The sequence below is a fragment of the Hemiscyllium ocellatum genome, chromosome 4 (genome assembly GCF_020745735.1).
Source record: "Hemiscyllium ocellatum isolate sHemOce1 chromosome 4, sHemOce1.pat.X.cur, whole genome shotgun sequence".
NCBI classification, from domain to species: domain Eukaryota; kingdom Metazoa; phylum Chordata; class Chondrichthyes; order Orectolobiformes; family Hemiscylliidae; genus Hemiscyllium; species Hemiscyllium ocellatum.
This window is the reverse complement of record NC_083404.1, coordinates 18,844,205-18,871,368: the sequence shown is the minus strand read 5'-3', so window position 1 is coordinate 18,871,368 and position 27,164 is coordinate 18,844,205. Positions and strand designations below refer to the sequence as shown.

Below are 27,164 nucleotides of genomic sequence, written 5' to 3'. Positions count from 1 at the left end.
TCTGTAGTGGAAAATGGATACCAAAGGCCTGTTGGTTGGGATTTTGCAATTTAGCAGGAATGGGCTTGAGGGAGTAAGGTTTTCTTCTTGTGGACAACTTGAGCATGGAGAGAGCATGAGGGAAAATAGAGTGAAAACAGAGAAAAATAAGAGTGCAGGGCTCTGGTATGAGAACATCAGAGGAAATTTGGTCCAATGAGTTAGTGGAAGAGAGGGAAGTGGCAGCTGATCAGCTGGTCTCAGTCTTAGTGACAATGTAGTAAATAATGTTGGAGGTGAGGGTGAAGATGATAGGTTTCGGGAGATGGTCTGCTTTAGAAAAAAGAAGCAGTAGGTCATGTTTGCACTCCAAGCCGATCCTTGAATAGAGAGCTGTTTTTAACAGACTGTCGGAGAGTGGGAACTGGCCATGACTCATGCAGTTGATGGCTATGGTTGGCTAACTCGAGTCTACCATATCTTTAAGTATCTGCACCCTTTGGATTTAAAAGGGCATAGATCAAGCCCTTAACAGAATAATGACTGGGTGCAAGTGTATTACCTTTACTGGGATTGAGGGCATCAGAGGTAGAGTTGAGAGTCCCATTGAGTAAATCAGTAGTGGAACAGCAGCAGAAATGTTGTGGAAAATGGAGACCAGTCAGTTGTGATTTTACAATAATATAACTGCTAAGTTCATGGCCCAAACAAGAAATTATGTTTGGTTAAATTTGGCATTGTAATAAAAATGTTAAATTATAATTTCATGTAGCAATGTTCTCCAGTCATGCCAAATGCAATGTCTTAATTTTATGATTTTGTGCTGGAAAATGTCCTGGAATATGCTTAGCTGCTAAAACATATTACCTTCCAAGCTATTTAAGTGAATACTTCTGAATTCATTCTTTAAATTGATTTTTATTTATTCTATTTGTGTATGTATGAGTGGCTATCAATATTTCATCATCAATTTGGAAATGCATGAAAATGTGCACTTAAAATATGCTAACACTGAATCATGGAAAATAAAGCATCTGTGAAAGATGGGCACTGTTAGCAATGGAATGGTCAGGCTGATACAGTAATATGTATTTCTGAGATTGCAACAGTATAAAAGGGTTGTTTGGGGTGTACCTGATTTCATATGGTTTAATCAAAATGTAACCAATTTTAATGCACTTTGTGAAAACTTAACACAGTTTCATGTACAAATGGCTGTCAGTGCATTTTGATGTTTGACCATAAATGCCACCTCTAGTGTTGCTTCAGTTTTGACAGCTTTGGCATAAATTTAATTTTGAAATTTTCCGATCCCACACTGTATTTGAAACTTAAAGTTCTCAGTGCTTTTACTTTGTAATGGAAGAAGAAGATTCTTATCCTTACTATTCTTTACCTGATACCCAATAGGCACCTGAAATATTAACTTAGTTTCTCTCTCCATATTTGTTGCCTGAGTTGCTGAGTACTCAGGCAGCTCTTTTTTAATGGTAACATACCATATAAATTTGATATTTGATCAAGATTTATTAGCCTTACACAAGATGTCGTGTTAACATTTTAACCAGATGTAAATGATTTGTTTCAAAAGTTATTTGTTTGAGATCTTGTTTAAAAAGTGAATTAAAAGTCTGATCAATCTTGTTTTAACCATAAATAACATTTAAGCAATGAAAAACTTTAAAGCAAATTTTAAAAAAACAGATATTCATCAATTCCATTTACCTGAATCAATTTTAACATTTAAAATTTGTTGAGAGTAATTGTCAAATGCTAAGAAATATTAACCCTAATTTTCTTATCTGTGGATAGATCAGGGTTAGAGGACAAATGGTTCACATTTTTGCTTCTTTGGTCCCTGCCATTTTAAATCCGCAAATTGATGATTGAAGTTGAAAGACCTCAGGAGTAATATCGATTAACCGAACCCAAGATCTGGAATGTGTCACTGATGTTTACGTTTACCTAATTTAAAATGGCCTCAAACTGCAAGCAATCAGAGTGTATCTCTGGAACATTTAATGATAATGCAAGGAGAAGCTTTTGGTGCTTGTTTTTCCTTTGTATGCATGCATAATAGTAATGGCACAAATTAAATATTTATTGTATTATTGCTGTGTTATATTTGTAAGGATAATTCAAATAGAGTTGAACTAGTTCCTTGTGAAAGGCATGCTTGCTTTTATACGCAATTAGCTATAGACCGTGTTTAGACTCAAGTTAAACTTAGAAAACAGTATACCTGACCACGCTTAATTGCAAACAAAGGAGAACCATTTCCCTGTCCATGACACATTTTGTTTTCAAGTAAACTTATTGTTTACTTCAGGTATAGGAATGGGCTTCATCTGAAATGAAAAGTGTGTAGAATGCCTTGATTTTCAAACGTAGATTGTCAGTCAGTGTTGTCAGTGCCTGAACCTCATTCAAAACTTCTTGTGATATATTGCTGCAGACAGAAATGACCAAAAATAAACATTTGTCACATAGCTGTAATGTTTAAAATATCAAAATATCAGAAATGTAAATATTTCACAATAGCATCAAGCTGTATGCTTGAATCTTTGGGAAAGTTATTTCTTGAATGCCATAGAGTCATGTACATGAAGTAATCATGTTGCCCAGAGCTCGAGTCTGTGAGCTGAAGGCAGATTCTGCAGTCAGGGGACCTGTAATTATTTTTATTCGTTCATGGGATGCGGGTGTCACTGGCTGGGCCAGCGTTTATTGCCCATCTCTAATTGCCCAGAGGGCAGTTAAGAGTTAACACATTACTGTGAATGTGGAGACACACACAGGCCATCCAGGTGGGGATGACAGTTCCCTTCCCTAAAGGACATTAGTGAACCTGATGTTTTCCGACAATCAACAATAGATTCATGGTTATCATTAGACTCTTAAGGCTAGACTTTTCTTGAATTCAAATGATGCCATCTGCAATGGCAGGATTTGAACCCAGGTACCCAGAATATTACTTGGGTCTCTTGATTCACAAGTCAGCAATAATAACAAGTGATTATCACCTCCCCTATATTAGATTAGACTTACAGTGTGGAAACAGGCCCTTCGGCCCAACAAGTCCACACCGACCCGCCGAAGCGAAACCCACCCATACCCCTACATTACCCCTTACCTAACACTACGGGCAATTTAGCATGGCCAATTCACCTGACCCGCACATCTTTGGACTGTGGGAGGAAACCGGAGCACCCGGAGGAAACCCACGCAGACACGGGGAGAACGTGCAAACTCCACACAGTCAGTCGCCTGAGTCGGGAAATGAAATATCTTTGTACAATATACACGAGTAATTTAGTTAACCAAACTAATATAATGCTTTTCTTTGGTTTTCTCTGTCAGTTTTGCTATTCTTTTTGATTATTTTAAAAAATCCGATTTTAGTAAAACTGAGAGTTTTGTGGAGAAAATGGGAGAACACAAAGGTTTTAAAAATGTACTGATGTGCACTCCTATTGGGATTTATGTCTGTACAAATTAGAAATTTTCCATTAATTACTTCAATATTATTTTGTATCTATGCATATGAAATTTCAGTTATGAATTATTGTAGGTTTTCATTTAAAATTTTAAATAAAAGCAATTGTTCCCCTACTTCAACATATGAAGCTGGGTGGCAGAGAGAGAATAGTTGACAAAGAGAGAAGCAGTGTTCAGACTGATGCTAATTTGGGTTCTTAATTCATTTCCAGAATATAAAAAGTTAATTAACTGAAACTTGAAAAGTTCTCAAACAGGCATTAGCCAATATGTAAATTTAATTGATATGTAAAACGAAAATTCTCTTCAGCAGTGGCTATAAGATACAGGCACATACCTCAGAACTCATTAGAAAAAGTTGAAATCCCTGTGCACAAATATATGTTTGTGAAATAACTCCACAGAAGCCAGTATCCAGTCACCAAGTCACCGCTTATTTACATGTGGAAAGTCCTTGACTCTGACACCACTTCATCAGAGTCAGCACCCTGGGTGTCGGAATCTCGAACATTCCTCTTATTATCTGTCAGCCAGGGCTCCCTGATTGGACCAAGTTAACAGCCCCTATCAGGGGAACTCATATTCTTTGAAGTCCACCAAGTTGATCTTGTTATAATCACAACATTTTGAAGTGTCCAAGAACCAGGGACCTTTCCTCTCTTGTTGAATCCATAGCTTTCAGGTCAGACCACATTTGGAGCATTGTGCACAGTTTTGGGCACCATACCTCAGGAAGGATGTACTGGCCCTGCTGCGTATTCAGAGGAGATTCACGAGAATGGTCCCAGGAATGAAAAGCTTAACATATGAGGAACATTTGAAGACTCTGTGTCAATGCTCTTAGAAGGATGAAGGTGGATATAATTCAAACTTAGAGAATACTGAATGGCCTGGACAGAATGGATGTTGGGAAGATGTTTCCATTGGTAGGAGAAACTAGGGCCCGAGGACACAGCCTGAGAGTAAAGGGAAGACTGTTTAGAACAGAGATAAGGAGAAACTTCTTCAGCCAGAGAGTGGTGAATCTGTGGAATTCACTGTCACAGAAGGCTGTGGAGACCACATCATTGAGTATATTGAAGACTGAGATAGATAGCCAGAAAAGATCTAAAGAGAAGGCTGAGAAGAGCCAGGAGGGAACATGAGAAGTTGTTGGCAGACAGGATTGAGGAAAACACTAAGGCCTCTATAGGTCTATCAGGACAAAAAGAATGACTAGAGTAAGATTAGGGCCAATCAAAGATAGTAGTGGAAAGTTGTGTGTGGAACCTGAGGACATAGGGAAAACACTTAATTAATACTTTTCATCAGTACTCACAGTGGAAAAGGGCAATGTTAGTGAGAAGATGGAAATACAGGCCACTAGATTAGTTGGGATTGCGGTTGACAAAGAGTTTTTAGCAATTTTGGAAGATCTGAAAGTAGATAAGACCCTTGGGGTGGAAGGGATTTATCCTTGGAAGCCAGGGAGGAGATAGCAGAGCCTTTGGCTTTGATCTTTATGTTGTCATTGTGGACAGGAGTAGCGCCAGAAGACTGGAGGACAGCAAATGTTGTTCCCTTGTTTAAGAAGGGGAATCGGTAATTATGCACCAGTGAGCCTTACTTCGGTTTTGGGTAAGGTGTTGGAAAAGGTTCTACGAGATAGGATTTATAATCATCTGGAAAGGAATAATTTGATTAGGGATAGTCAACACAGTTTATGAAGGGTATGTCGTGTCTCACTAACCTTATTGAGTTCTTCGAGAAGGTGACAAAACAGGTGGATGAAGGTAAAGCGGTTGATATGGACTTCAGTAAGCTGTTTGATAAGGTTCCACGTGGTAGGTTCTTACACAAAATATGGAGTTTTGGGATTTAAGGTGATTAGCAATTTGGATCAGAAATTGGCTAGCTGAAAGAAGACAGTGGGCGGGTGGTTGATGGGAAATTCATCCTAGAGCTCAGTTACCAGTGGTATGCCGCAAGGATCTGTTTTGAGGCCACTGCTGTTGTCACTTCTATAAATGAACCCCATTCACCAATCCACCACAACGGGAAATAACAAGTTGCTACGTCTAGTTGTTTTATTTGATGTGCCAGCTTGCTGTGTACCTTCAGCATGAAAAATACTAAGGGATTTTCTTTTTTAAGGTAAATTGGTGATGGATAATGGATAAAATAACAAGCAGGCACTAAATAGTTTTTTCAGAGTTTTAACAGTCAAATTCTGATAGCAGTCAGAGAATACCATGCAACGTACCATTAGGCAGGGGTGTAGTGGTAACACTACAGAGCTGGTAATTTGGAAACTAATGTTCTGGGGTCATAATTTCGAATCCCAGGGTACCAGATGGCGAGATTTGAATTTGTTCAAGAAAAACATGAATTAAAAATTCACAATGTGGTTTCATCTACATTGGGGAAATGAAATGCAGACTGGGTGACCACTCTGCCGAGCACCTGCATTGTGTGTGCCAAAATGACCCTGAGTTCCCATTTGCATGTCACGCCAAAAGGCCATCGTGCTTCCACACCGACATTGCTGTTCCTGGCCTGATTCCATCCTTCCATGTTTTTCACCCATCCCACACTCTGTCTTCTGTTGTTAGGGGTTGTTCTTAGCACAGTCACATATTCTCACCTAATCCTTGTCCTACTATCACATTATATAGTTTGCATTTGGTACAGCTCACTCATTTTCTTCTATCCTGACCTCTTTTTATCACTTATTTGGCTTTTCCTCTGTCCTGGCCTGCTATCCATAATCTCTGTGTTTACCTAACCCTTTCATATCTTGCTCTCTCTGGACTCCATTTCCACCAATCCTCTTACCTCTCCCCTTCCTCCCAGCCCCTAAATTCAAATTCAGCATAAATGTCACTTTTTCCTCACTGCTAACAGCTCTGGTGAAGAGTTACCAAACTCGAAACATTAACTCTGCTTTCTCCCCATGGAAGTTGCCAGACCTGTTGAGTTTCTCCAGCAATTCCTGTACTTGTTTTAGCCTAATGGCAACTGTGTAACTACTCTAAGTTGTTGTAAAACCCATCTGGTCCACTAATGTCCTTTAGGGAAAGAAACCTACTGTCCTACATGTGACTCCATATCAACAGCAATGTATTAGATTCTCAACTGCATTCAGGACAGTATGAGATGGGAAATAAATTTTGGCCTGGTCTGTGATGGCCACAGACCCTGGAATAATTTTTAAAAATGTAGTTAGTGAACCTAATATCAAGACTTGCATGAAGAACTGTTTAGAGCATCTCAGTTCTAAGCAATACATCCTTCAGTTTAATAGCACTGCAACAGTTGCTTTGCTATAAATTAAAAAAAAATTCAATTCAAAATTCAAATTATGGTTCTTTGGGCCGAATTTTATTTTTTTTTGGGCTAAGTCCAAGTTGCGTCACATTTTTGGAGGGATTCTGTTTCTAGGTCCAGTGAGTGGTGTTGCCATAGCTTGCCATACTCACCTCTTGAACTACCTGGCCTTTCCGTTACCCTGTCATGTCCCATTTTGAAACCATACATTATTCCCAGAATAGCTTATTCCAATAGTGGTTATTCTAGAATTGACCAGGACCCTTGCACCCATGCCATCTTTAAAAGCCTATTGTGTACCTGGACAGATGGGTGGGAAAGCAAGTGGTGAGGATGACACAATGGGACTGCAGAGGGTTATGAATAGGTTAAGTGAGTAGTCAAAATGTTGACAAATGGAATACAACATGGGGAAATATGAGTTTTTGCACTTTGGCTGGAAGAATAGAGGAGTTGTTATTTAAATGGTGAAAGACTGCAGAAAGCTATGGAACAGAGGCAGTACCTATCCTTGAATCACAAAAAAAACTCCACTTCCAAGCTCAGCAATAATTGGGAAGGCAAATGAAATGTTGGCTGTTATTTCAAATGAAATGGAGGATGAAAGCAGTGAGTTCAAAATAAAAATGTACCAGGAACTAGCCAGACTAGAGCTGGAACAATTCTGTGCTCTATATCTAAGGAAAGATAAGCTGGCATCGGAGACAGTCCAGAGAAGGTTCACTCGGCTGATACCAAGTAGGAAGGGTCTGTCTTATGAGCAGAGGTTGAGTAGGTTGGTCCTGTACTCATTGGAAGATAGAAGAGTAACAGGTGACCTTAGTGAAGCATAAATGATTATGAGAGGACTGGATATGGTGAGGTTGTTTTTCATGGATCTGGAGTCACATGCAGAGAGGTTTTTTTTAGTTTAGATTAGATTAGACTTACAGTGTGGAAACAGGCCCTTCGGCCCAACAAGTCCACACCGACCCGCCGAAGCGCAACCCACCCATACCCCTACATTTACCCCTTACCTAACACTACGGGCAATTTAGCTTGGCCAATTCACCTGACCCGCACATCTTTGGACTGTGGGAGGAAACCGGAGCACCCGGAGGAAACCCACGCAGACACGAGGAGAACGTGCAAACTCCACACAGTCAGTCGCCTGAGTCGGGAATTGAACTCGGGTCTACAGGCGCTGTGAGGCAGCAATGCTAACCACTGTGCCACCGTGCCGCAGGGGTTGTTTTCCCCTGTGGGAGAGTCTGGGACCAGATGGCATAATCACAGAATGAGGGATCACACATTGAGGACATCAATGAGGAATAATGTATTCTCTGAGAGTTGCAATTCTTTGCCACAGAGAAGTGTTGGAGTTACACCATTAAGTATATTCAAGGCTGAAATAGGCAGGTTTTTGATTGATAATGGAATTGAGGATTATTGTGGGAAGAGACAGGAAGGTAGAGTTCAGAGTTATCAGATCAGTCATGATCTCTTTGAAAGGCAGAGCTGGATGAGCTGACTGGCCTCCTTCTGCTCTTGTGTCTTATGGTCAGTCTGGAGTTGACCTGCATGGTCCCTGACTTTTGCGCCAGAAAAGGGGAAAACATTTCCCTGCTTTGCAGCAGGGACCTGGAGGTCCTACTGAATGCCGTTACCTCCAAAGTTTAAGGAAAGATCTGGGCACAGGATGAAAAAGGCACTTCGTTCATGTAAAAATTTGGAGACAGCAAAGAAAACACAGAATTAAATGAAAGTTCTGAAATCAATAAGTATGAGACGCACCACATCAGGAAGAGAATCAGAATTCGCAGTTGTGGGGCCATCTTATCTGTAATTTAAAAATTACTGCAAAATAGATGCTTTGTGTTCCCCGTGTTCTACATGGCACAGAGGTTATGGATTCTAAAAAATAAAATTCTGCATTTTTCTGTATGTAGTAACCATGGATTTCAATAATTCATTGCTTTTTAAGTAAACTCAGGCAGATCAGCAGAAGGTGCTCTTGCAGCTTTTAAAAGCTATCTTTTATATAAATCCTTTGACTGCATCATTGATACATTACAGAGATAATCGGAAGTGACTCTTCTACAACCTTGCTCTACATCTGTGTGATATTACTCTTGTGGTTCTGTCTACTGTTTTGAATCTGAAGGGAGCTATTTTTTTGATAGAAACCTGTTAATATGAAGTTCAGAAAAATGCATTTGATGTATTGTATCCTGTAGAATATTCAGTTAGAATTTCCACTGCAGTTGCTGTGGTCCAAACTTTAGAATGTCAGTTGCTTCAAAAATATATTGCTTTAAATATATTATGCAAATTTTATGTCCAAAATGACGGACCTAAGTTTAATTGGCACTGTGTGTATTTTCCAGGTACAAATTTGGTAGATAATCATCCAATTCTGCTCCTCTTGACTCCACCACTGTGTCAAAGGACTGAATTGAACTTTACTGAGCCTCTGCCCTTCAGATTTGATCCATGCAACACAAACCCCACACTCCCTCCTCTGTCTCAAGAGTGCCTTGAAGGCAAAGCATGTTGTATAGGGGATGAAATTTGGAGCTGAAATTTTTAGGCCACCCAAAGAGTCAACGGGATAAACGATCTCATTGCTGCTGTTTAGTGCTGAGTATGCTGTTACTTTACTCAAGGCAAGTGTTCCAGCCCATCTCGGGAGAAAGTCCAACCTTCAAGAGCTGATGGCCAATCCAATTGCTCGACAGCTCTTTGGCATGGCAGCACTAAGTCCAAGTGGTGGTTGCTGCTGGGACTGCAGATAGTCACAAAGGAAAAGGAGCTGATGGACACAGGGGACTACCAAAATAGACCCCTCGCTTTGCTCAACCCCAGTTCAGTAAAAGCTGTTGGGTTGTCCCACTGGTATCAGCCTCAATTTGCTGTGGTAAATTATTGGTGGATCAGGATCAGGCCCTTAATTTGCTATAGGTTTCCAGTTAGCAGTCTAAGTAGACCAAAGACAGACTGGTTGTGTGATACCTCCCCCACCTCCCATCTTAAAATATTTTGACCTTGAAAGTAGTGGTTCTGAGAATTACAGCATTTTGAGCTCAAACCTCTTGTTGCTAGAAACATCCCTGCTCAAACCAGATTTGCTCCTGAGTTAACTTAAGCCTGCAGAAAAATGGGTATCTTATCAATATGACCTATAAAACTTGAAGCTTAATTGACATGAAATAAAACCAAGAAAATGTGTCATAAATCACTGGTCGGAGATTATACACTGTTAAGGAAATTAAATAGAATTGTTAAAATGTTCTTTTTAGTTGTGCAATGAAGGTACAACTTTTAAATATGTGAATTATTTATTATTCCTGAACTTATATATGGCAAAGCCATAAGATTAAGTAGAGAAGGGATAAAATATTGCAAATTCCAAAATGATGGAACCAGAATGAGGTGAAATAATTTCATTAAAATGACAACATCTGTGGAGTGACTGACTTTGATGATTGATAATAAAGAGAACATGCAATCAATCTCTAGATATTAGAAAGTGAATTTGATGAAATATGTAATTTAAGTTGATGAGTCTATTTTAATACGTATTCAGAGAATGTTCTGTTCATATCATTGTAAGCAAATATATTAATTGCTTTTGCTTTGAGGACATTGCAGTATTTAATATTTGCCATTTCAAAGAGAGCTTGGTAATGTACCATAAAACTGTTAGATTCAGAAAGTAGATTAATTGGAAATTTCTGCATGTATATTTCTGCGGAGAACGGAAAATATACTACTTCAAGATGATAAGGGAAAATAACCATTTGAGACCCCCAATTAGTTACTGTAAATTTGTGGTCACGAGTGATCTAAATAGGCATGAATGAGTAATCAAGGAATTGAGAGTTCAACCTCCACCATTTCACGACATTTTGAACTCAGTTTTTTAAAACTTAAAAATGAGATGCTGTCTGGTCATGTGGGCATGAAGTCTTCTGAAGAAGGAAGATTGCTATAGTTGTCCGGTTTGATTTATATGTGAGTTTAATCCCATTTTACAATGTTTATTGATTTATTGACTCATTTATTGTCACATTTATTCAATGCAAACTATGATTGCCATGAATTGGCACCATTCTCATTAACTTAAAATTAAAAATAAAGAAAGAAAACTTAGGGAGAATCTAACTTTTCCTTCTCCTCTGCTACTGTCCCACTCTGGGTTTCACCAGCCCACACCATGCTGCTGCCAGATATGTCAAGTTGTTTTAGTCAGCTCTAACCAAATTTCTCCTAATACTGGTTTTAATTATTTAATGAAAAATCATGAATGCAATTCATCAGTAAATACGAAGAATATTGTATTTCATATTCATGTTTAAAATGGTGAAATAAAATCTAATTGTGGGTTTTCATATTTTATTAAGTCCATTGCCATTTGTAGTAGCTTCATAAGTAGACTTTTACCTCAATTCACTAAACTGACTGAACTCTTGCAAGACTTGCTTGTAACTTCTTCAAATATTGCATTATACACACTATAATACATTTGATCAGTTTTATGGAATGGGGCGGCACGGTGGCACAGTGGTTAGCACTGCTGCCTCACAGCGCCAGAGACCCAAGTTCAATTCCTGCCTCTGGCAACTGTCTGTGCGGAGTTTGCACATTCTCCCCGTGTCTGCGTGGGTTTCCTCCGGGTGCTCTGGTTTCCTCCCACAGTCCAAAGATGTGCAGGTTAGGTGAATTGGCTATGCTAAATTGCCCGTAGTATTAGGTAAAGGGGTAAAAATAGGGGAATGGGTCTGGGTGGGTTGCTCTTCGGCGGGTCGGTGTGGACTTGTTGGGCCAAAGGGCCTGTTTCCACACTGTAAGTAATCTAATCTAATCTAAGCACCTTCTCTGTGTTGTGCATGTTTATCTTAATATAACACTAATGTTTCAGCACAACTTCTTGGGCTGAACTCTGATATGAGCCTTGGCTCAGGGGTAACACTTTCACTTCAAAGCCTCACAACAGAGACCTGGGCACACAATCCAGGCTGAAACGTCAGTGTAATATTGAGTGAGGCTGTATTGTCAAACATGATGTCTTTCAGATGCACTGTTAAAATAAAGCTCTGTCTGCCCCTCCCATGGACACAAAAAAAATCCACAGTACTAATCCAAGGAGAGCAGGAAATACACCTTTACTGCTGGCCAACAATTATTCCTAAAATCAGGAAGAATAGCTTGGAAAAGAAAGAGGCGTAAAGTTGCCTTGTGAGGAGAGGAGGTGCCCTTTTGCTCCCTCTGACCCACAAAGTGAATTTGAGTTTGGTTCACATGTGCATCCCAGTTAAAATGGCATTGCAGTGCTAATGATTTTATCCTTTCACAACGTGGAATCAGAAGCAAAATGCAAGAAATGTGAGCAGGTCAGGCAATGTCCATTTAGCTGGTTATATGTCCAACTTTAGAGAGGCACGATCATGTTCGGTGCACCAATTGTGTCCAATTCTCAACATGCACACATTCATAAGAGTGAAATTTAGAATCTAGTGATATCCTCTCAACCTTGTACACTCAAGCAGCTTGTGTAGTGGTCCACACCTGTTACCTCACTTCAGAATAGTTTGTGATTCCTTCCAAATTAGAATATTTTGTCAAATGGAGGTAATTGGGATCAGCAGAAACCTATATCTAGGTAGCCCACTTTCTTTAAAATGTGTTGCTGGAAAAGTGCAGCAGGTCAGGCAGGATCAAAGGAACAGGAAAATTGACGTTTTGGGCATAAGCCCTTTTTCAGATTCCTGAAGAAGGGCTTATGCCCAAAACATCGATTCTCCTGTTCTTTTGATGCTGTCTGACCTGCTGTGCTTTTCCAGCAACACATTTTTAAGCTCTGATCTCCAGCATCTGCAGTCCCCACTTTCTCCTAGCCCACTTTCTTTCTTCAGTGTTGTTAATTTTATTTATAAATGACCAATTTGTATATTGTTTCCATCAGCTGAACAGCTTCTGGTATATTTGGTGTCAGCAACTGCACAGAAGTGAAGGACTTTGGCAATAAATTTGTACCTTTTTTGTGTTAAAGGAATAATGCAGAATTATCTTTCCTTAATTAAAAAAAACAACATACAGGAGCATGTTTTTCTGAAAAATTAGTCATTAGTTTAGTCAGAACTGTAAAGATAAAAGGAATGTGGCAGATGTTGTAAATGTACATTTTCAAAGGGGTTATGAAAATATGTGTTAAGAGAAGTGAAGCTCAATGCATATAATAGATATAGAAACCCTAGAGCAATCTGGTATTTATCACAGCCTTGTTTGTGGGATATTGGTGCATGGAAATTGATTAAAATCAGTGATAACATTTAGAAATAATTAATTGAGTGTGTTAATCTGGCATCTTCAAAAACCATTTCAAAATGCATATCCTCTTTGATGTCTTTGGTTACTTTTCTATAGTTTCCATTGCTCTCATATGAAGCATCATACAATGGTTTGTTATGTGAAGTGCGCTCTCAACGAGAGGAACATGGCTTAGAAAATATGTTTTGCTTTACTTGACCTACTTTAAATAATAAGCTAAATTTCATTGCAGAAATGTAATGGTTTTATGCACAGAAATATAGCTTTTCTCTTTCTCTCTCTCAAGCTGATATGCTAAACACTTGGATGATGTAAACTCGTGAATTTATCAATTTAACATGTTGTATAATGTTTGAAATGCAAGACTGAGTTTGACCGTTTAGTAATCTGTGTAGAGACAGTTACATTTTCTACGTGTTTTGACCTTGAATATGTTATTCCAGATCAGTATAATTGGCAAACCTTTTATTCCAGGATATTCTGATGCAGAAAATTTTTCCTGGAAGAAATATTTGGAGGAGATGGGTGCTACCTCTGCTCCAGCTCGTGCTTTCAAAGTGGTACGTCGTTGTTCTTGCAATTATCCACTCCTGATAATGTAAGGCCGCATTAAATAACAAGTTGTATTGTTTTTATGAACTAATGCAAATGATTTCAAATCATTGCAAATAATCTAAAACATAAGTTATAAACATGTTCTGATTATTCAAGTTTGACATTTGCCCCATTATGACAATTCTTTTTGATGTTTATAAAGTCATCCATTGTAATAGTTGCTTTGTGATTCATTGCATAATTGAAGTATATATCACTGGCAATAATTATGCTACCTGAAGTAACACAGACCAAGGCTATGATCTATCAGGATGTTTTGTTCACTGTAATTTAAAATGTTCCCAATTTACTAGTCATAGGCAGACAATTCTGAAGTGCTTTGTAACTAAGAGCTAAATACGTATTAGCACACCTCTCCATTTTTGTAAATAGTACAAATATTCCTGTGATTGTTTCTGCATTTAACAATGGGTAATTTTGCAGCAATGAATACGGGTGTTCCAGAAGTAATTCTAGAGAGAGTTCAGGTAATATACCTCAAAATGCATAATGCTTCAAGTTGTGGCTCTCTTAGAGACTACAAGAGAATTATAGAAGCACAGACTGTTTTCTTTGACAGATGAATGAAGACAATGTGTTCTTTCTCCAAATCATCATACTCAGTCTTAATTGTTCAGAAAAGTTTTGACTCTGCTTGCAGATCACCTTTATGTATTTCTGACTCTGTGTGGCAATGTTCTTCATATCAGTTGTTCCCCTCATCAGTCCAACCTGTGTTTCTTGTTGTAGTAACTTCAATCATAGAAGAGCAACAGTGTTTGCCAGCTCTTTTGAAGAGCAAACCAGTTAATCCAATCTTCCCTCTTTCATTATATCTGTGTCTTATTTTTGATCCTTTAAGTATTTCTCCAATACCCTTTTTGAAGTTTACAACCAAATCTGTTTACAGCATCTTTTAAGCCAGCACATTTGAGATCTTATGTAATTGTAAAAGTAGATTCCATCATTTGGCCCATGTTTCTTTTGGATTAGTGGTGCTGGAAGAGCACAGCAGTTCAGACAGCATCTAAAGTGCAGCGAAATCGATGTTTCGGGCAAAAGCCCTCCATCAGGAATAAAGGCAGTGAGCCTGAAGCGTGGAGAGATAAGCTAGAGGAGGGTGGGGGTGGGGAGAAAGTAGCATAGAATATAATGGGTGAGTGGGGGAGGGGATGAAGGTGATAGGTCAGGGAGGAGAGGGTGGAGTGGATAGGAAGAAAAGGAGCTAGGCAGGTAGGACACAAGTCATGGGGACAGTGCTGAGCTGGAAGTTTAGAACTAGGATGAGGTGGGGGAAGGGGAAATGAGGAAACTGTTGAAGTCCACATTGATGCCCTAGGGTTGAAGTGTTCAGAGGCGGAAGATGAGGCGTTCTTCCTCCAGGCGTCTGGTGGTGAGAGAGCGGCGGTGAAGGAGGCCCAGGACCTCCATGTCCTCAGCAGAGTGGGAGGGGGAGTTGAAATGTTGGGCCACAGGGCGGTGCGGTTGATTGGTGCGGGTGTCCCGGAGATGTTCCCTAAAGCGCTCTGCTAGGAGGCGCCCTACATAGGACAGTTGAAACCCACTTCCTCCAGACCAAAGGGGTAGCCATGGGCACACGTATGGGCCTTAGCTATGCCTGTCTCTTTGCTGGCTACGTAGAACAGTTGATGGGCGCCTCCTAGCAGAGCGCTTTAGGGAACATCTGCGGGACACCCGCGCCAATCAACCACACCACCCCGTGGGCCAACACTTCAACACCCCCTCCCACTCTGCCGAGGACATGGAGGTCCTGGGCTTCCTTCGTCGCCCTCCCTCACCACCAGATGCCTGGAGGAAGAACACCTCATCTTCCACCTCAGAACACTTCAACCCCAGGGCATCTGTGGGCATCAACAGTTTCCTCATTTCCCCTTCCCCCACTCACCCTAGTTCCAAACTTTCAGCTCAGCACTGTCCCCATGATTTGTCCAGACTTGTCCTAACTGCCTATCTTCTTTTCCACCTATCCATTCCACCCTCTCCTCCCTGACCTATCACCTTCATCCCCTCCCCCACTCACCCATTGTACTCTATGCTACTTTCTCCCCACCCCCACCTTCCTCTAACTTATCTCTCCACTCTTCATGCTCAGTGCCTTTATTCCTGATGAAGGGCTTTTGCCTGAAACATCGATTTCGCTGCACTTTGGATGCTGCCTGAACTTCTGTGCTCTTCCAACGCCACTGATCCAAAATCTGGTTTCCAGCATCTGCAGTCATTGTTTTTACCTCCATGTTTCTTTTGCCAATCATCTTAAAACTCATCTTTTCAGACAAGATCAATCCCAGTGTCTCCCATCTAGTCATACAAACTGTAATCCCCCATTCACAAAGTAAATCTTTACTTGACCCTATCCACGATTTTCTGAAAGTGTGGTACATAGAATTGCACACAGTACTCTCGTTGGTTATGAAAGAGTGTTTTCTGCTTGTTTAGCATAAGTAGTCACCTTTTTGTGCTTTATATCTCCGTGAATATAACATCACCAACTTACGTTGTCTTAAACTTGCACTGTAGTTCAGCCTGTTGCTAGTTTATTTTTCCTGACTCATTGATTTTAGCTATTTTATGCTGCATGTACCCTTGCATGTCCTTTAACTTCACCTTTTATAATTTTCATAATAATCATCATATGTATGGAACTAATTCTTTCCTTCTCTTATGTAGAGTCTCTCCTTTATTGCCATTTATTACTCAATCCTCTGTTCATTTACACATTTATTTTAATCATTACTGTTATTGCTTTCTGCCTATTACTTCCAGATTAGCTAGTCCCTTTTTTAATATCAAATTTTACTGAGTTTACTGAAGCTGAAATTAGGAAAAAGAGTTTGTCCAACACCTTGGTTACACCACTCAGATTAGAGGGAGAATATTGGACCTTCTTTCACTAGGAGTAAATATTGTAGCCAACAGACCATATGAGCACCAAAGTAAGTTTGCACACAATGTTTTAAATGGAAAGTTTCCCTTCAATTCAGACCGAGCAAATGGCATCTTTACGTGATGTTGTTCTGTGTTTGCTATTTTCCTGTGGACGTTGAATGATGGAAATCTCGTGAAACTCCTGGAATCATGGTTGAGGCCAATTTTTTTTTTTCTTTTTGTGGCTGAACCAAGTAATTGCGCAAAATGTATGCTCCTGCTATCTTTTAAAGGAGTGCAAATTATCCCATTTTAAACCTAAGGAAACCTAAGCGTCTTATTTCCAGATTTCCAGTGGAAATCCTTGAGAAACAGTGTTAGTGTTGTTTTTCCCTGATTCCTACTACAGAAATGTAGTTGGAAGTCTTTGGTATAAGATGATGGAGTAACTAATAAAACCTGGTATTTAGAACATAGAACATAGAACATTACAGCGCAGTACAGGCCCTTCGGCCCTCGATGTTCCGCCGACCTGTCATACCAATCTGAAGCCCATCTAACCTACACTATTCCATGTATGTCCATATGTTTGTCCAATGACGACTTAAATGCACTTAAAGTCAGCGAATCTACTACCGTTGCAGGCAAAGCATTCCATTCTCTGAGTAAAGAAACTACCTCTGACTATATCTATCACCCCTCAATTTAAAGCTATGCCCCCTCATGCTCGCTGTCTACATTCTTGGAAAAAGGCTCTCCCTGTCCCCCCATCTTATGTCTCTATTAAGTCACCTCTCAAACCTTCTTCCAACGAAAACAGCCTCAAGTCCCTCAGCCTTTTCTCATAAGACCTTCCCTCCATACCAGGCAACATCCTAGTAAATCCCTTCTGCACCCTTTCCAAAGCTTCCACATCCTTCTTATAATGTGGTGACCAGAATTGTACACAATACTCCAAGTGCGGCCACACCAGAGTTTTGTACAGCTGTAGCATAACGTCATGGTTCCGGAACTCGATCCCTCTATTAATAAAAGTAAAACATTGTTTGCCTTCTTAACAACCCTGTCAACCTGGGTGGCAACTTTCAAGGATCTGTGTACCTGGACACCAAAGTCTCTCTGCTCATTGACACTACCAAGAATCTTACCATTAGCCCAGTACTTTGCATTCCGGTTACTCCGACCAAAGTGAATCACCTCATACTTGTCCGCATTAAACTCCATTTTCCACCTCTCAGCCCAGTTCTGCAGCTTATCTATGTCTCTCTCTAACCTACAACATCCTTCGTCACTATCCACAACTTCACTGACTTTAGAGTCGTCTGCGAATTTACTAACTCACCCTTCTACGCCCTCATCCAGGTCATTTATAACCAGTGGACCCAACACTGACCCTTGCGGTACACCACTCGTAACTGGATTCCAGGATGAACATTTCTCATCAACCACCACCCTCTGTCTTCTTTCAGCAAGCCAATTACTGATCCAAACTGCTATACCTCCCACAATCCCATTCCTCTGCATTTTGTACAATAGCCTACTGTGGGGAACCTTATCAAACGCTTTGCTGAAATCCATATTCACCAAATCAACCGGTTTACCCTCATCTACCTGTTTGGTCACCTTTTCAAAGAACTCGGTGAGATTTGTGAGGCATGATCTACCCTTCACAAAACCGTGCTGACTATCCCTAATCAAACTATTATTTTCTAGATGATTATAAATCCTATCTCTTATAATCTTTTCCAACACTTTATCAACAACTGAAGTAAGGCTCACTGGTCTATAATTACCAGGGTTGTCTCTACTCCCCTTCTTGAACAGGGGAAACACATTTGTTATCCTCCCGTCTTCTGGCACTATTCCTGTAGACAATGACAATTTAAAGATCAATGCCAAAGCCTCGGCAATCTCCTCCCTGGCTTCCCAGAGGATCCTAGGATAAATCCCATCCGGCCCAGGGGACTTATCTATTTTCCAACTCTGCAGGATTTCTAGTACCTCTTCCTTGTGCACCTCAATCACAACTAGTCTAGTAGCCTGTATCTCAGTATTCTCCTCAACAACATTGTCATTTTCCAGAGTGAATACTGTAATACTTTAAAATTGCTTCAAACTCGGTGACTTTGAAATTCTCATTGAATTCTGTAAAAACCTGTCTTGTTCATTCATGTCCCTGAAAGAAAGAAATGTACCAATCTTACCTGTTGTGGCCTGGATGTGACTCCAAGCCCACAACAGTATTGCTGAGTCTTAACCACACTCTGAAATGGTCAAGTAAGCCACTCAGTGATACTAAAGCCCCTGAGTGTTTGGTAGGGTTCCACCCGATATGTAATAGGCTGCGTAGGCCGGCTAATCAGTGCCCAGCAGATCTATAAAATAGGACAAGATATTGCAGATTGCTGAGTTTGGGTGCGTGGCTGGTTCAAGATTTTCTCAACTGTATTTTGTCTTTGCCTCCGATATGCATTTTCTTTCGCAGGCCGCTGCACTGGTTTTATTTGGTGAGACCAGGTGCAGTGATCCTGGATGAGTTTCCTCCAGGTCTCTGGATCAATGTCAAGAATCCGAAAGCAAAGATTTCCAGTGTCTTTAATGTTTTTCATAGAAGATGAGAAGTAGAAGACCCTAACCCATTCAACCCTTCGAGCCTGCTCCTCCATTCGATGTGATCATGGCTGATCATCCAACTTTGTACTCTGTTCCGGCTTTCTCCCTATTCCCTTTGATCCCTTTAACCCAGAGAACTAAAACTAATTCTTCTTGAAAACATGGAATGCTTTGGCCTCTTTGGCAGAGAATTCCACAGGCTCACCACTCTCTGAGTGAAGAAATTTCACCTTTACTCAGTTTCCTTTGTCATCAGTCAGAGCAGACCTGAGATTCAACCCTCCACAGGGAATGAACTTTGGTGAGTGAATGTCAGATGTTGTAATTCCATGACAAACCCAACTCGCTGACTGTCTCAGTACTGGGTATATGTTCAGCAAGCCAGGTCAGGTGAGCACCTCAGTGTATGGTAATTTTCCTGCCATCTCATCTTCAGAACTTTCTGAAGTATGTGTAAGTGAAAGTAATTTGGCTTCTTAGAATGACTTTGGTACACAGTCCAAGTCGTACGTACATAGAATGGAGTGGGCAGGATTATTTCTATGCAGACAAGATAGATGAAGTTATCTACCGTTGATAAGTCCTGGTCATGAATTAAGACATTGCACTTCAGATTGGATTTCCCTGGAACAGGCTGATTATGATGCCTCAGTTTTGTGCCAATTGACACATTGGGGAATGAAGTTGGTACTGCAGATACTGGAGATTAAAGTCAAGATTAGAGTGGTGCTGAAAAGCATAGCAGGTCAAGCAGCACCCAAGGAACAGGAAAATCGATGTTTCAGGCAAAAGCCATTCCTAATAAAAGTCGATTTTCCTGCTCCTCAGATGCTGCCTGACCTTCTGTGCTTTTCGAGAACCACTCTAACCTTTTACATTGGGGAATGAGCCCATCTAACATTGCATATTCAGTTCTGAACGACACCTAGTGAACAATTATCAGCAAACAGAGACTGTAAAGTATGGCCGTGGAGACTTCAATTTTTGTCAGGAGTCATCTGCAAATGAACAGCTGCCCAACCATTCAGTTTCTGATTTTGATGCCAAGATTGCAATTGGAAGACACTGGAGAGCGTTATCACTCACACACTGCCCTGTTTAATTCCATTAATGTCAGGAAATAGGTCAGAAAACTTGTCATCATCCAGGATACGTGAATATGTCATAGTGATGAATTTCCATTACAGTTCCAAAGCTCTTAACAGTTGATTCTATCAAAGGCCTTGATCCGATCAAAAACACAATAGAGAAATCGATGTTCTTTCCTTCGCATTTTTCTGGATGCTGTCTGATTGCATATTTTTCATTGTTCATTTCCGAAACAACACTCTGACAGCAGACCCGAGTTGAAATGTTGCACTAAGCAGTTTTGGGAGAATTTGTAATGAACCAGTAGACCCTCAGCACTTTACAGACTCTTGTGTGGTTTGCAAATGACTGGAGTTGCCCTGTTTTCTGATTCAGCCAAATTTCTATGAACATGAAGCAGACTTGTGGATGTTTCAGTAAGCATCATGCTTAGTGATGACCTGTCATTGAGGTAATTCAATGAATGATCATCCTTCTGGGATCATCATCTTGTTTTTGCAGGATCAACCTCGGTGCTTGTTAGAGCTGGGACCAAGGGACATCAGAGCAGTAGAGTGTGCTGGATCCTGAACGGTCACTCAATCAAACTTGATGTAGTGTTTTTTTTTCTGTACGCTAGTGTCTCTTAAGTTCCTCTGAGTGAAATTCCTTCTTAACTGCTTGTTTGAGTCTTGAGATATGAATTTCTGGTGGGCTGTCATGCCCTGAGGGATTCCCGGGGGAGAGGCGTTATTGTTTAACTTTGAGATGCTAAGGTAGTCAGCACAACTCATGGCTTTTGTTACAGGTATATCCCCCCTGATGACATAGTCTATTTGATGCAAGCCCATCGAACAAAGGCACATGTTGTCATCAGGGAAGTGTAAAACCATGTTTATCAATTTAGAGCTCATTCTCAGGACACTTATCCAGCAAGAGCAGGACATTGCAATTATGTTACATGATTAGCTTGTCTGACGTTAACACAGCAGCAAGGAGAAAATGAGGACTGCAGATGCTGGAGATCAGAGTCAAAGAGTGTGATGCTGGAAAAGAACAGCTGGTCAGGCAGCATCCGAGGAACAGGACAATCGATGTTTCAGGCATAAGCCTGATTCCTGATGGAGGGTTTATGCCCAAAACATCGATTCTCCTGCTCCTCAGATACTGCCTGACCTGCTGCGCTTTTCCAGCACCACACTCTCGACTCTGATCTCCAGCATCTGCAGACCTCACATTCTCCTGGTGCTATAGAGGCATTACTGCCTCAGACATGTCTGCCCAGACTGACCATTATTGATCTCACCAAAGTTGTCTCCTGGCTCTTTTAACATCAAGCATCAGGCTAATGAGACATAGTGAGGGTGTCTGCTTCAGATGCTGTCCTGCATCTTTGCAGCACTGTACTTAGAGTACCAGAACCCCACAATGACAGTCATCATTCCTTCAATCTCTGTATACCTTCTTTTCAAACCATGAAATCGTGAGGTCAAAGTCACGATCCTTTTTTTGATCCCCCAGCTTGACGCTGATATTCAGTTATATAGATTACTTACAGTGTGGAAACAGGCCCTTCGGCCCAACAAGTCCACACCAACCTGCCAAAGCGCAATACCCCTACATCTACCCCTTATCTAACACAACGGGCACTTTTTAGGATAGCCAGTTCACCTGACCTGCACACCTTTGGACTGTGTTTGGTTTTGTGGACCAGTTTGCCAACACTGTTGCGCTAAGTCAACAGGAGACTGCTGATGGAAGAAATCCTGGAATTAGGCATCCCTACCCTTGTCCATACCAATCTACTGTGAGTGAGCGAAGGCTCTGGCTATAGCTGTGCCTCTGGAATTCTCGAGATGAGATCCCAGATACTCAAATACAAAATACCATGGATGCTGGAACTTTGAAATAAAAATAAGAAATGCTCAAAATTCTCAGTTTGTCTGGGGCCTGTGAAGAGAAGAGCAGAGGTAATGTTTCAGCTCATTGATCTGTCATCTCAACTGATCATTTGATTTGAGTCATTCACTCTGCTTTCCTCTCACCTGCTGTTTCCTGCTGGGTGTTCCAGTTCTCTGCCTCGCTGTTCAGCTTCCCACCGAATTACCTGCTGTGAAAATATTATTATATCATAATGTATATGTTGAGTATCATGTTTGTGAAGATATATTATCAGCCACAATTGTATATATTATCTTTTTGTTAGATCAATATTATTTTGGATGCAGATAAAATCAAATTTCTGGTTAATTTCCCATTTCAGGTTTCCAGTTTATTCCCAAAGTGTCAAAAATCAGTGGTTTTCCTAATCAGCACTTGGATTTTGTTTATTGCCTCTGATTTGTATATATTTCTATCTGGCCTTAAATCCCTGGTAAAATCTCGTTTGTGTAAATTTTAGATTTATTTATTCTATATTGTGGTTTGAAAAAGTTGTTATAAAGTTGATGTTTTTCATGCCATCAGTTCGTGTCTTTATTCATATCACAGTCGAAAATACTTCGTATTGGTCAATGATTGTTTACCCCACATATCTGCATGGAATCTTGGTCATCAAGTTTTAACAATAGGTGTTTAGCAGTAAATTACCATCACTCTTGAATTTCCATCCCACAGAGGCCCCCGCATGGTTTCCAGTTAAATATGAAGCTTGAAGCTGTTGACAGACGAAACCCAATGTTGATTCGAGTTGCCACAGTTGTAGATGTCGATGATCAAAGGATAAAGGTATTCATTTCTGGAGATTCTCATTGCTGTTTTTAGCTATTCAAAATGTCTTGCTGAGGTTTCTAATTCCTTTGACACAACCAAGCTAGATGTGGAGGTGCTGGTGTTGGACTGGAGTGGACCAAGTCAGAAGTCACACATCATCAGGTTATAGTCCAAAAGGTTTATTGGAAATCACAAGCTTTCTGAGCGCTGCTCCTTGGTCAGGTGACTACTGGACTATAACCTGGTGTCATGTAACAGCATACCTACACAGGTTTTCTGGCTTCACCCAATCTCTGGATCGTATTATCACAACTAAGTTTAATTTAAATCTTGCTGATTACTGATTAGCGATTACTGTTAACTTTGCTAGCTTGCTAATTATCCTTCAAACTAGATGGGAATGTCTTCTCCTAAATTCAGATTGTCCATATTGTACTCGAGTATAGCTGGTCAATCAAAAATTCCTGATTTCATATTGCATTTTTCACAAACATCTCAAAGCTTTTTTTAACAACAAATGATGTACTTTAGAAATGTAGTCACTATGGCAGTGCAGGAAATACAGCAAAGTAAGAAATGATGTACTTTAGAAATGTAGTCACTATGGCAGTGCAGGAAATACAGCAAAGTAAGTTTCCATAAACAGCCATGTGTTAATGACCACATTATTTGTTTTTACGATGTTGGTGGAGGCATAAGGGTTGGCAGTGACGCTGGGGTTAACTCACTCACTCTTCAAAATGTTAGTGATGTGCATACCCCATGATCAAATCATTGCAAAGGCACCACCGTGAGTCTGTCCAAATAATCTGGGCAAAGCTCTCAGAATTTCATTGTCTCACATCGCTAACTGCCTGTGTGCTGTAGTTCACAAGATTCAGTAATTTGTTTCTTTATGATGTAATGAACATTATGTTTTCCATGCATGCAGTTTACCAAAATATCATTTAATGACTGACAGAGCAACCATGTATTCACAGGATATGGCTGACTAGAAGCATTCTTACTTACCATCAGGAGTGTTAAAGCCCCAACAAATATTTCACTAAAATATGTTGCTGTTTGAGCCATTGCACTATTAGCAATTAAATTTTCAACATTTTAAAAACGACGGACTTCTTAAACAGAAAACTGAATGAATTTTAGATATATTTGTGTCAGCTTGCTGTTCCCGTGCCTGTCTTTCGCGCTGGGTTGTATGTTCTGCTACATAACCCTTGCATTCTACATCTAACCATGTTTGCCTCTCCTCCATCATTTGATACATTTAAAGCTGAGATACATTTCTCAGGGAACATGGCGATCAGGTAAAAAAGTGGATCAAAGACCAATGATCAGCCTTGATTATACTGAGTGGTGGAACAGGCTCGATGGAATGTATGCTTTACTTCTAATTTGTATGTTTTTTTGTGTCATTATGTACACATGGACTTGTTCTGTCTTGTTTCTGCATCAAGCCTTCAGTTTGGAGTGTCATTGACTAGTTCAAGGCTCAGGTCATTTGCCTCTTGATGGCAATTCCTCCACCAAAGATTCCACTGTATTCAAAATCATGGTCACTTTCTGGAGGTGGTCAGATTCATACAGTCTCCCATCACTTGGTGCTGACAATTCATGAGCACTACTGTCTTCTGTTATTACAATAGCAGGTTCATTGTGTGGCCTGGTGTATTGTGAATCATAAATGTTGGAATTGTAGAGCTGTAGTCAATATACTCTGGACCTAAGGTTCCCTTGTTAAACCAAAGAGAGGTGTATGTAACAAATAAGAGAGATGTAGCAAGTAATTCATTTTGATAGGCTGTCATGATTAGGAGCACATTGTGGATGGCTGTGAGGCCATTCATTGAAAGGCAGAACCTGCCATAAATACTGAACCTGAAGCTGCCATGTATGATTGTAGCTTACTGTTTTCTATGTAGGAGGCTGTTGCCAAGCTACTATTGTGACATCAACCGTAGGAGATGTCGTCATTCTCCCTTTAAGAATCGCAGAATAGTTAAGGTGTAAAAGAAGCCCATCATGTCTGCACCAACTCTCTCAGCATCTTGATTTGGGCTGAGGAGTGGCAGATGGAGTTTAATTTGGAATAATGCAAGGTATTTCACTTTTGTCATGACGTGCACAGTCAATGGTAGGATCCTGAGTAGTGTTGTCAAACAGAGAGGTTCAGATACATAATTCTTTGAACATTGCGTCACTGATAGACAAGATGGTTAAGAAGACGTTTGGCATGCTTGCCCTCATTACTCATACCCTTGAGTATTGGGAGTTGGGGCGTCAGGTTGAGGTTGTACAGGATGTTGGTGAGGCCACAATTGGAGTACTGTGTACAGTACTAGTTGCCCTGTGTTAGCAAAGATATTGTTAAATTGGAGGGGTACAGAAAAGAATTGCCAGAATGGTGCCAGGACTAGACGGTTCTGAGTTGTAAGGAGATGCTGAATACACTGGGACTTCATTCACTGGAGTGTAGGAGCTTGAGGGGTGACATTATATTGGTTGATAAAATCATGAGGGCCATACAGAAAGTGAATAACAAAAGTCTTTTCCCTGTGGTGGGTGAGTTCAAAACTAGAGGGCATATTTTTCTGGTGAGAGGGAAAAGATTTAAAAGGGACCCACAGGGCAACATTTTCAGACGGAGGATGGTTTGTATCTTCCATGAAGTCTCAGAGGAATAGGTGGGTGCAGGTACTGTTACAAGACATTTGGACAGGTTCATGAATAGGAAAGGTTTAGAGGAATATAGGTCCATTGCAGTCAAGTGGGTCTACTTTAGTTTGGGAAACTTGGTCACTGTAGTCGACTTGGAGTGAAGTGACTGCTTCCTTGCTGTATAAGTCTGTAACTCCATGACTGTATGATATATGTGCAAAAGCTCTTGCTTTATCCCGATAACCCTGCACTTCATTCTGATTTAAATAATAATTCAGTGTTCTCTCAAATATTTCAGTTCACACATCTAGGCAGTTCATTCCAAATCCAGACAATTTGCTCCATGAAAAATAAATTCACCAGTTAGAACACACAAGTACTTAATAGATAGAGACTTCATTGCACACTTGCATGCATCCTTGGTATGTAGCCTTGGGCTACCCTCCAGCTACTTCACTATAGGGAAAATATTGGGTGTGCAACCTGTTTTCAATCCTGTGGATGTGCCTGGCCTATCAAAGTTACCAATCTTCAATTAAAAGACATACATACAGCAGACCTAGTTATATGGAATGAAAAGCGCAGCTTTTGTAGGAATGTTTATGTAGCCTTTTGTTTCTACATTGAGAGGCCAATTTGGCATAACCTCAATGTGTAAAGTATTGCAAATTAATTAATACATTTAATGATAGCTATAAACATGAGCAAAGAATGACATCAATATGTATTAAAGAATTATGTCTGCACTTAATGTCAGTTGTTACAACACACACCATTAATAGATGTTTGGTTCAGCTATGATTTGGAGCTCTGAGTTGAATTAGAACATGAACCACAGTTAATCAATTAAATCAAGATACAATTCTGTTCACTTTACACACAAAATTGTTGCCATCATGTGTTGGCATGTGCATTGCTGTACTCATTTCCCCTTCCCCCACCTCACCCTAGTTCCAAACTTTCAGCTCAGCACTGTCCCCATGACTTGTCCAACCCGCCTATTTCCTTTTCCACCTATCCACTCCACCCCTCCTCCCTGACCTATCACCTTCATCCCCTCCCCCACTCACCTATTGTACTCTATGCTACTTTCTCCCCACCCCCACCCTCCTCTAGTTTATCTCTACACGCTTCATTCTCAGTGCCTTTATTACTGATGAAGGGCTTTTGCCCAAAACTTCGATTTTGCTGCTCCTTGGATGCTCCCTGAACTGCTGTGCTCTTCCAGCACCACTAATCCAGAACCAAGATGAAATGCTGTGGTTAGCCTGGTTAAAACTAAATATAATGTTTCACTTTATTTACCTTTTGTTACGTATTGATTGCAAGAGTTTATTGGCAAGAAAAGATTATCCTTGAATGCTTAACCATTCAATTTTCCTCTTCTTTGCATATGGTAAATACTCTTGCATTAGATACCTCATGAGGTATTTACTAATCAAAATCAAATAAAACAAAGGAACTTAGAATTCCTTCCACTTTTTCTAAGAATGTGGTAGGAGGACCTTGTTCTAATCTCCATCCGTATTGTTCTAAACTGT

General features: G+C 40.3%; 1 protein-coding gene across 1 annotated transcript in view; it reads left to right on the top strand.

The window, feature by feature from the left end:
- The window catches only part of LOC132815316 (lethal(3)malignant brain tumor-like protein 4), a 251,003-nt gene that overhangs the window by 72,177 nt on the left and 151,662 nt on the right, over positions 1 to 27,164 (top strand). The window contains exons 11-12 of the mRNA XM_060824166.1: positions 13,567 to 13,652; positions 22,870 to 22,980. Of these exons, the coding sequence (XP_060680149.1) occupies positions 13,567 to 13,652; positions 22,870 to 22,980 (197 nt within the window). The remainder of the gene's footprint in view (positions 1 to 13,566; positions 13,653 to 22,869; positions 22,981 to 27,164) is intronic.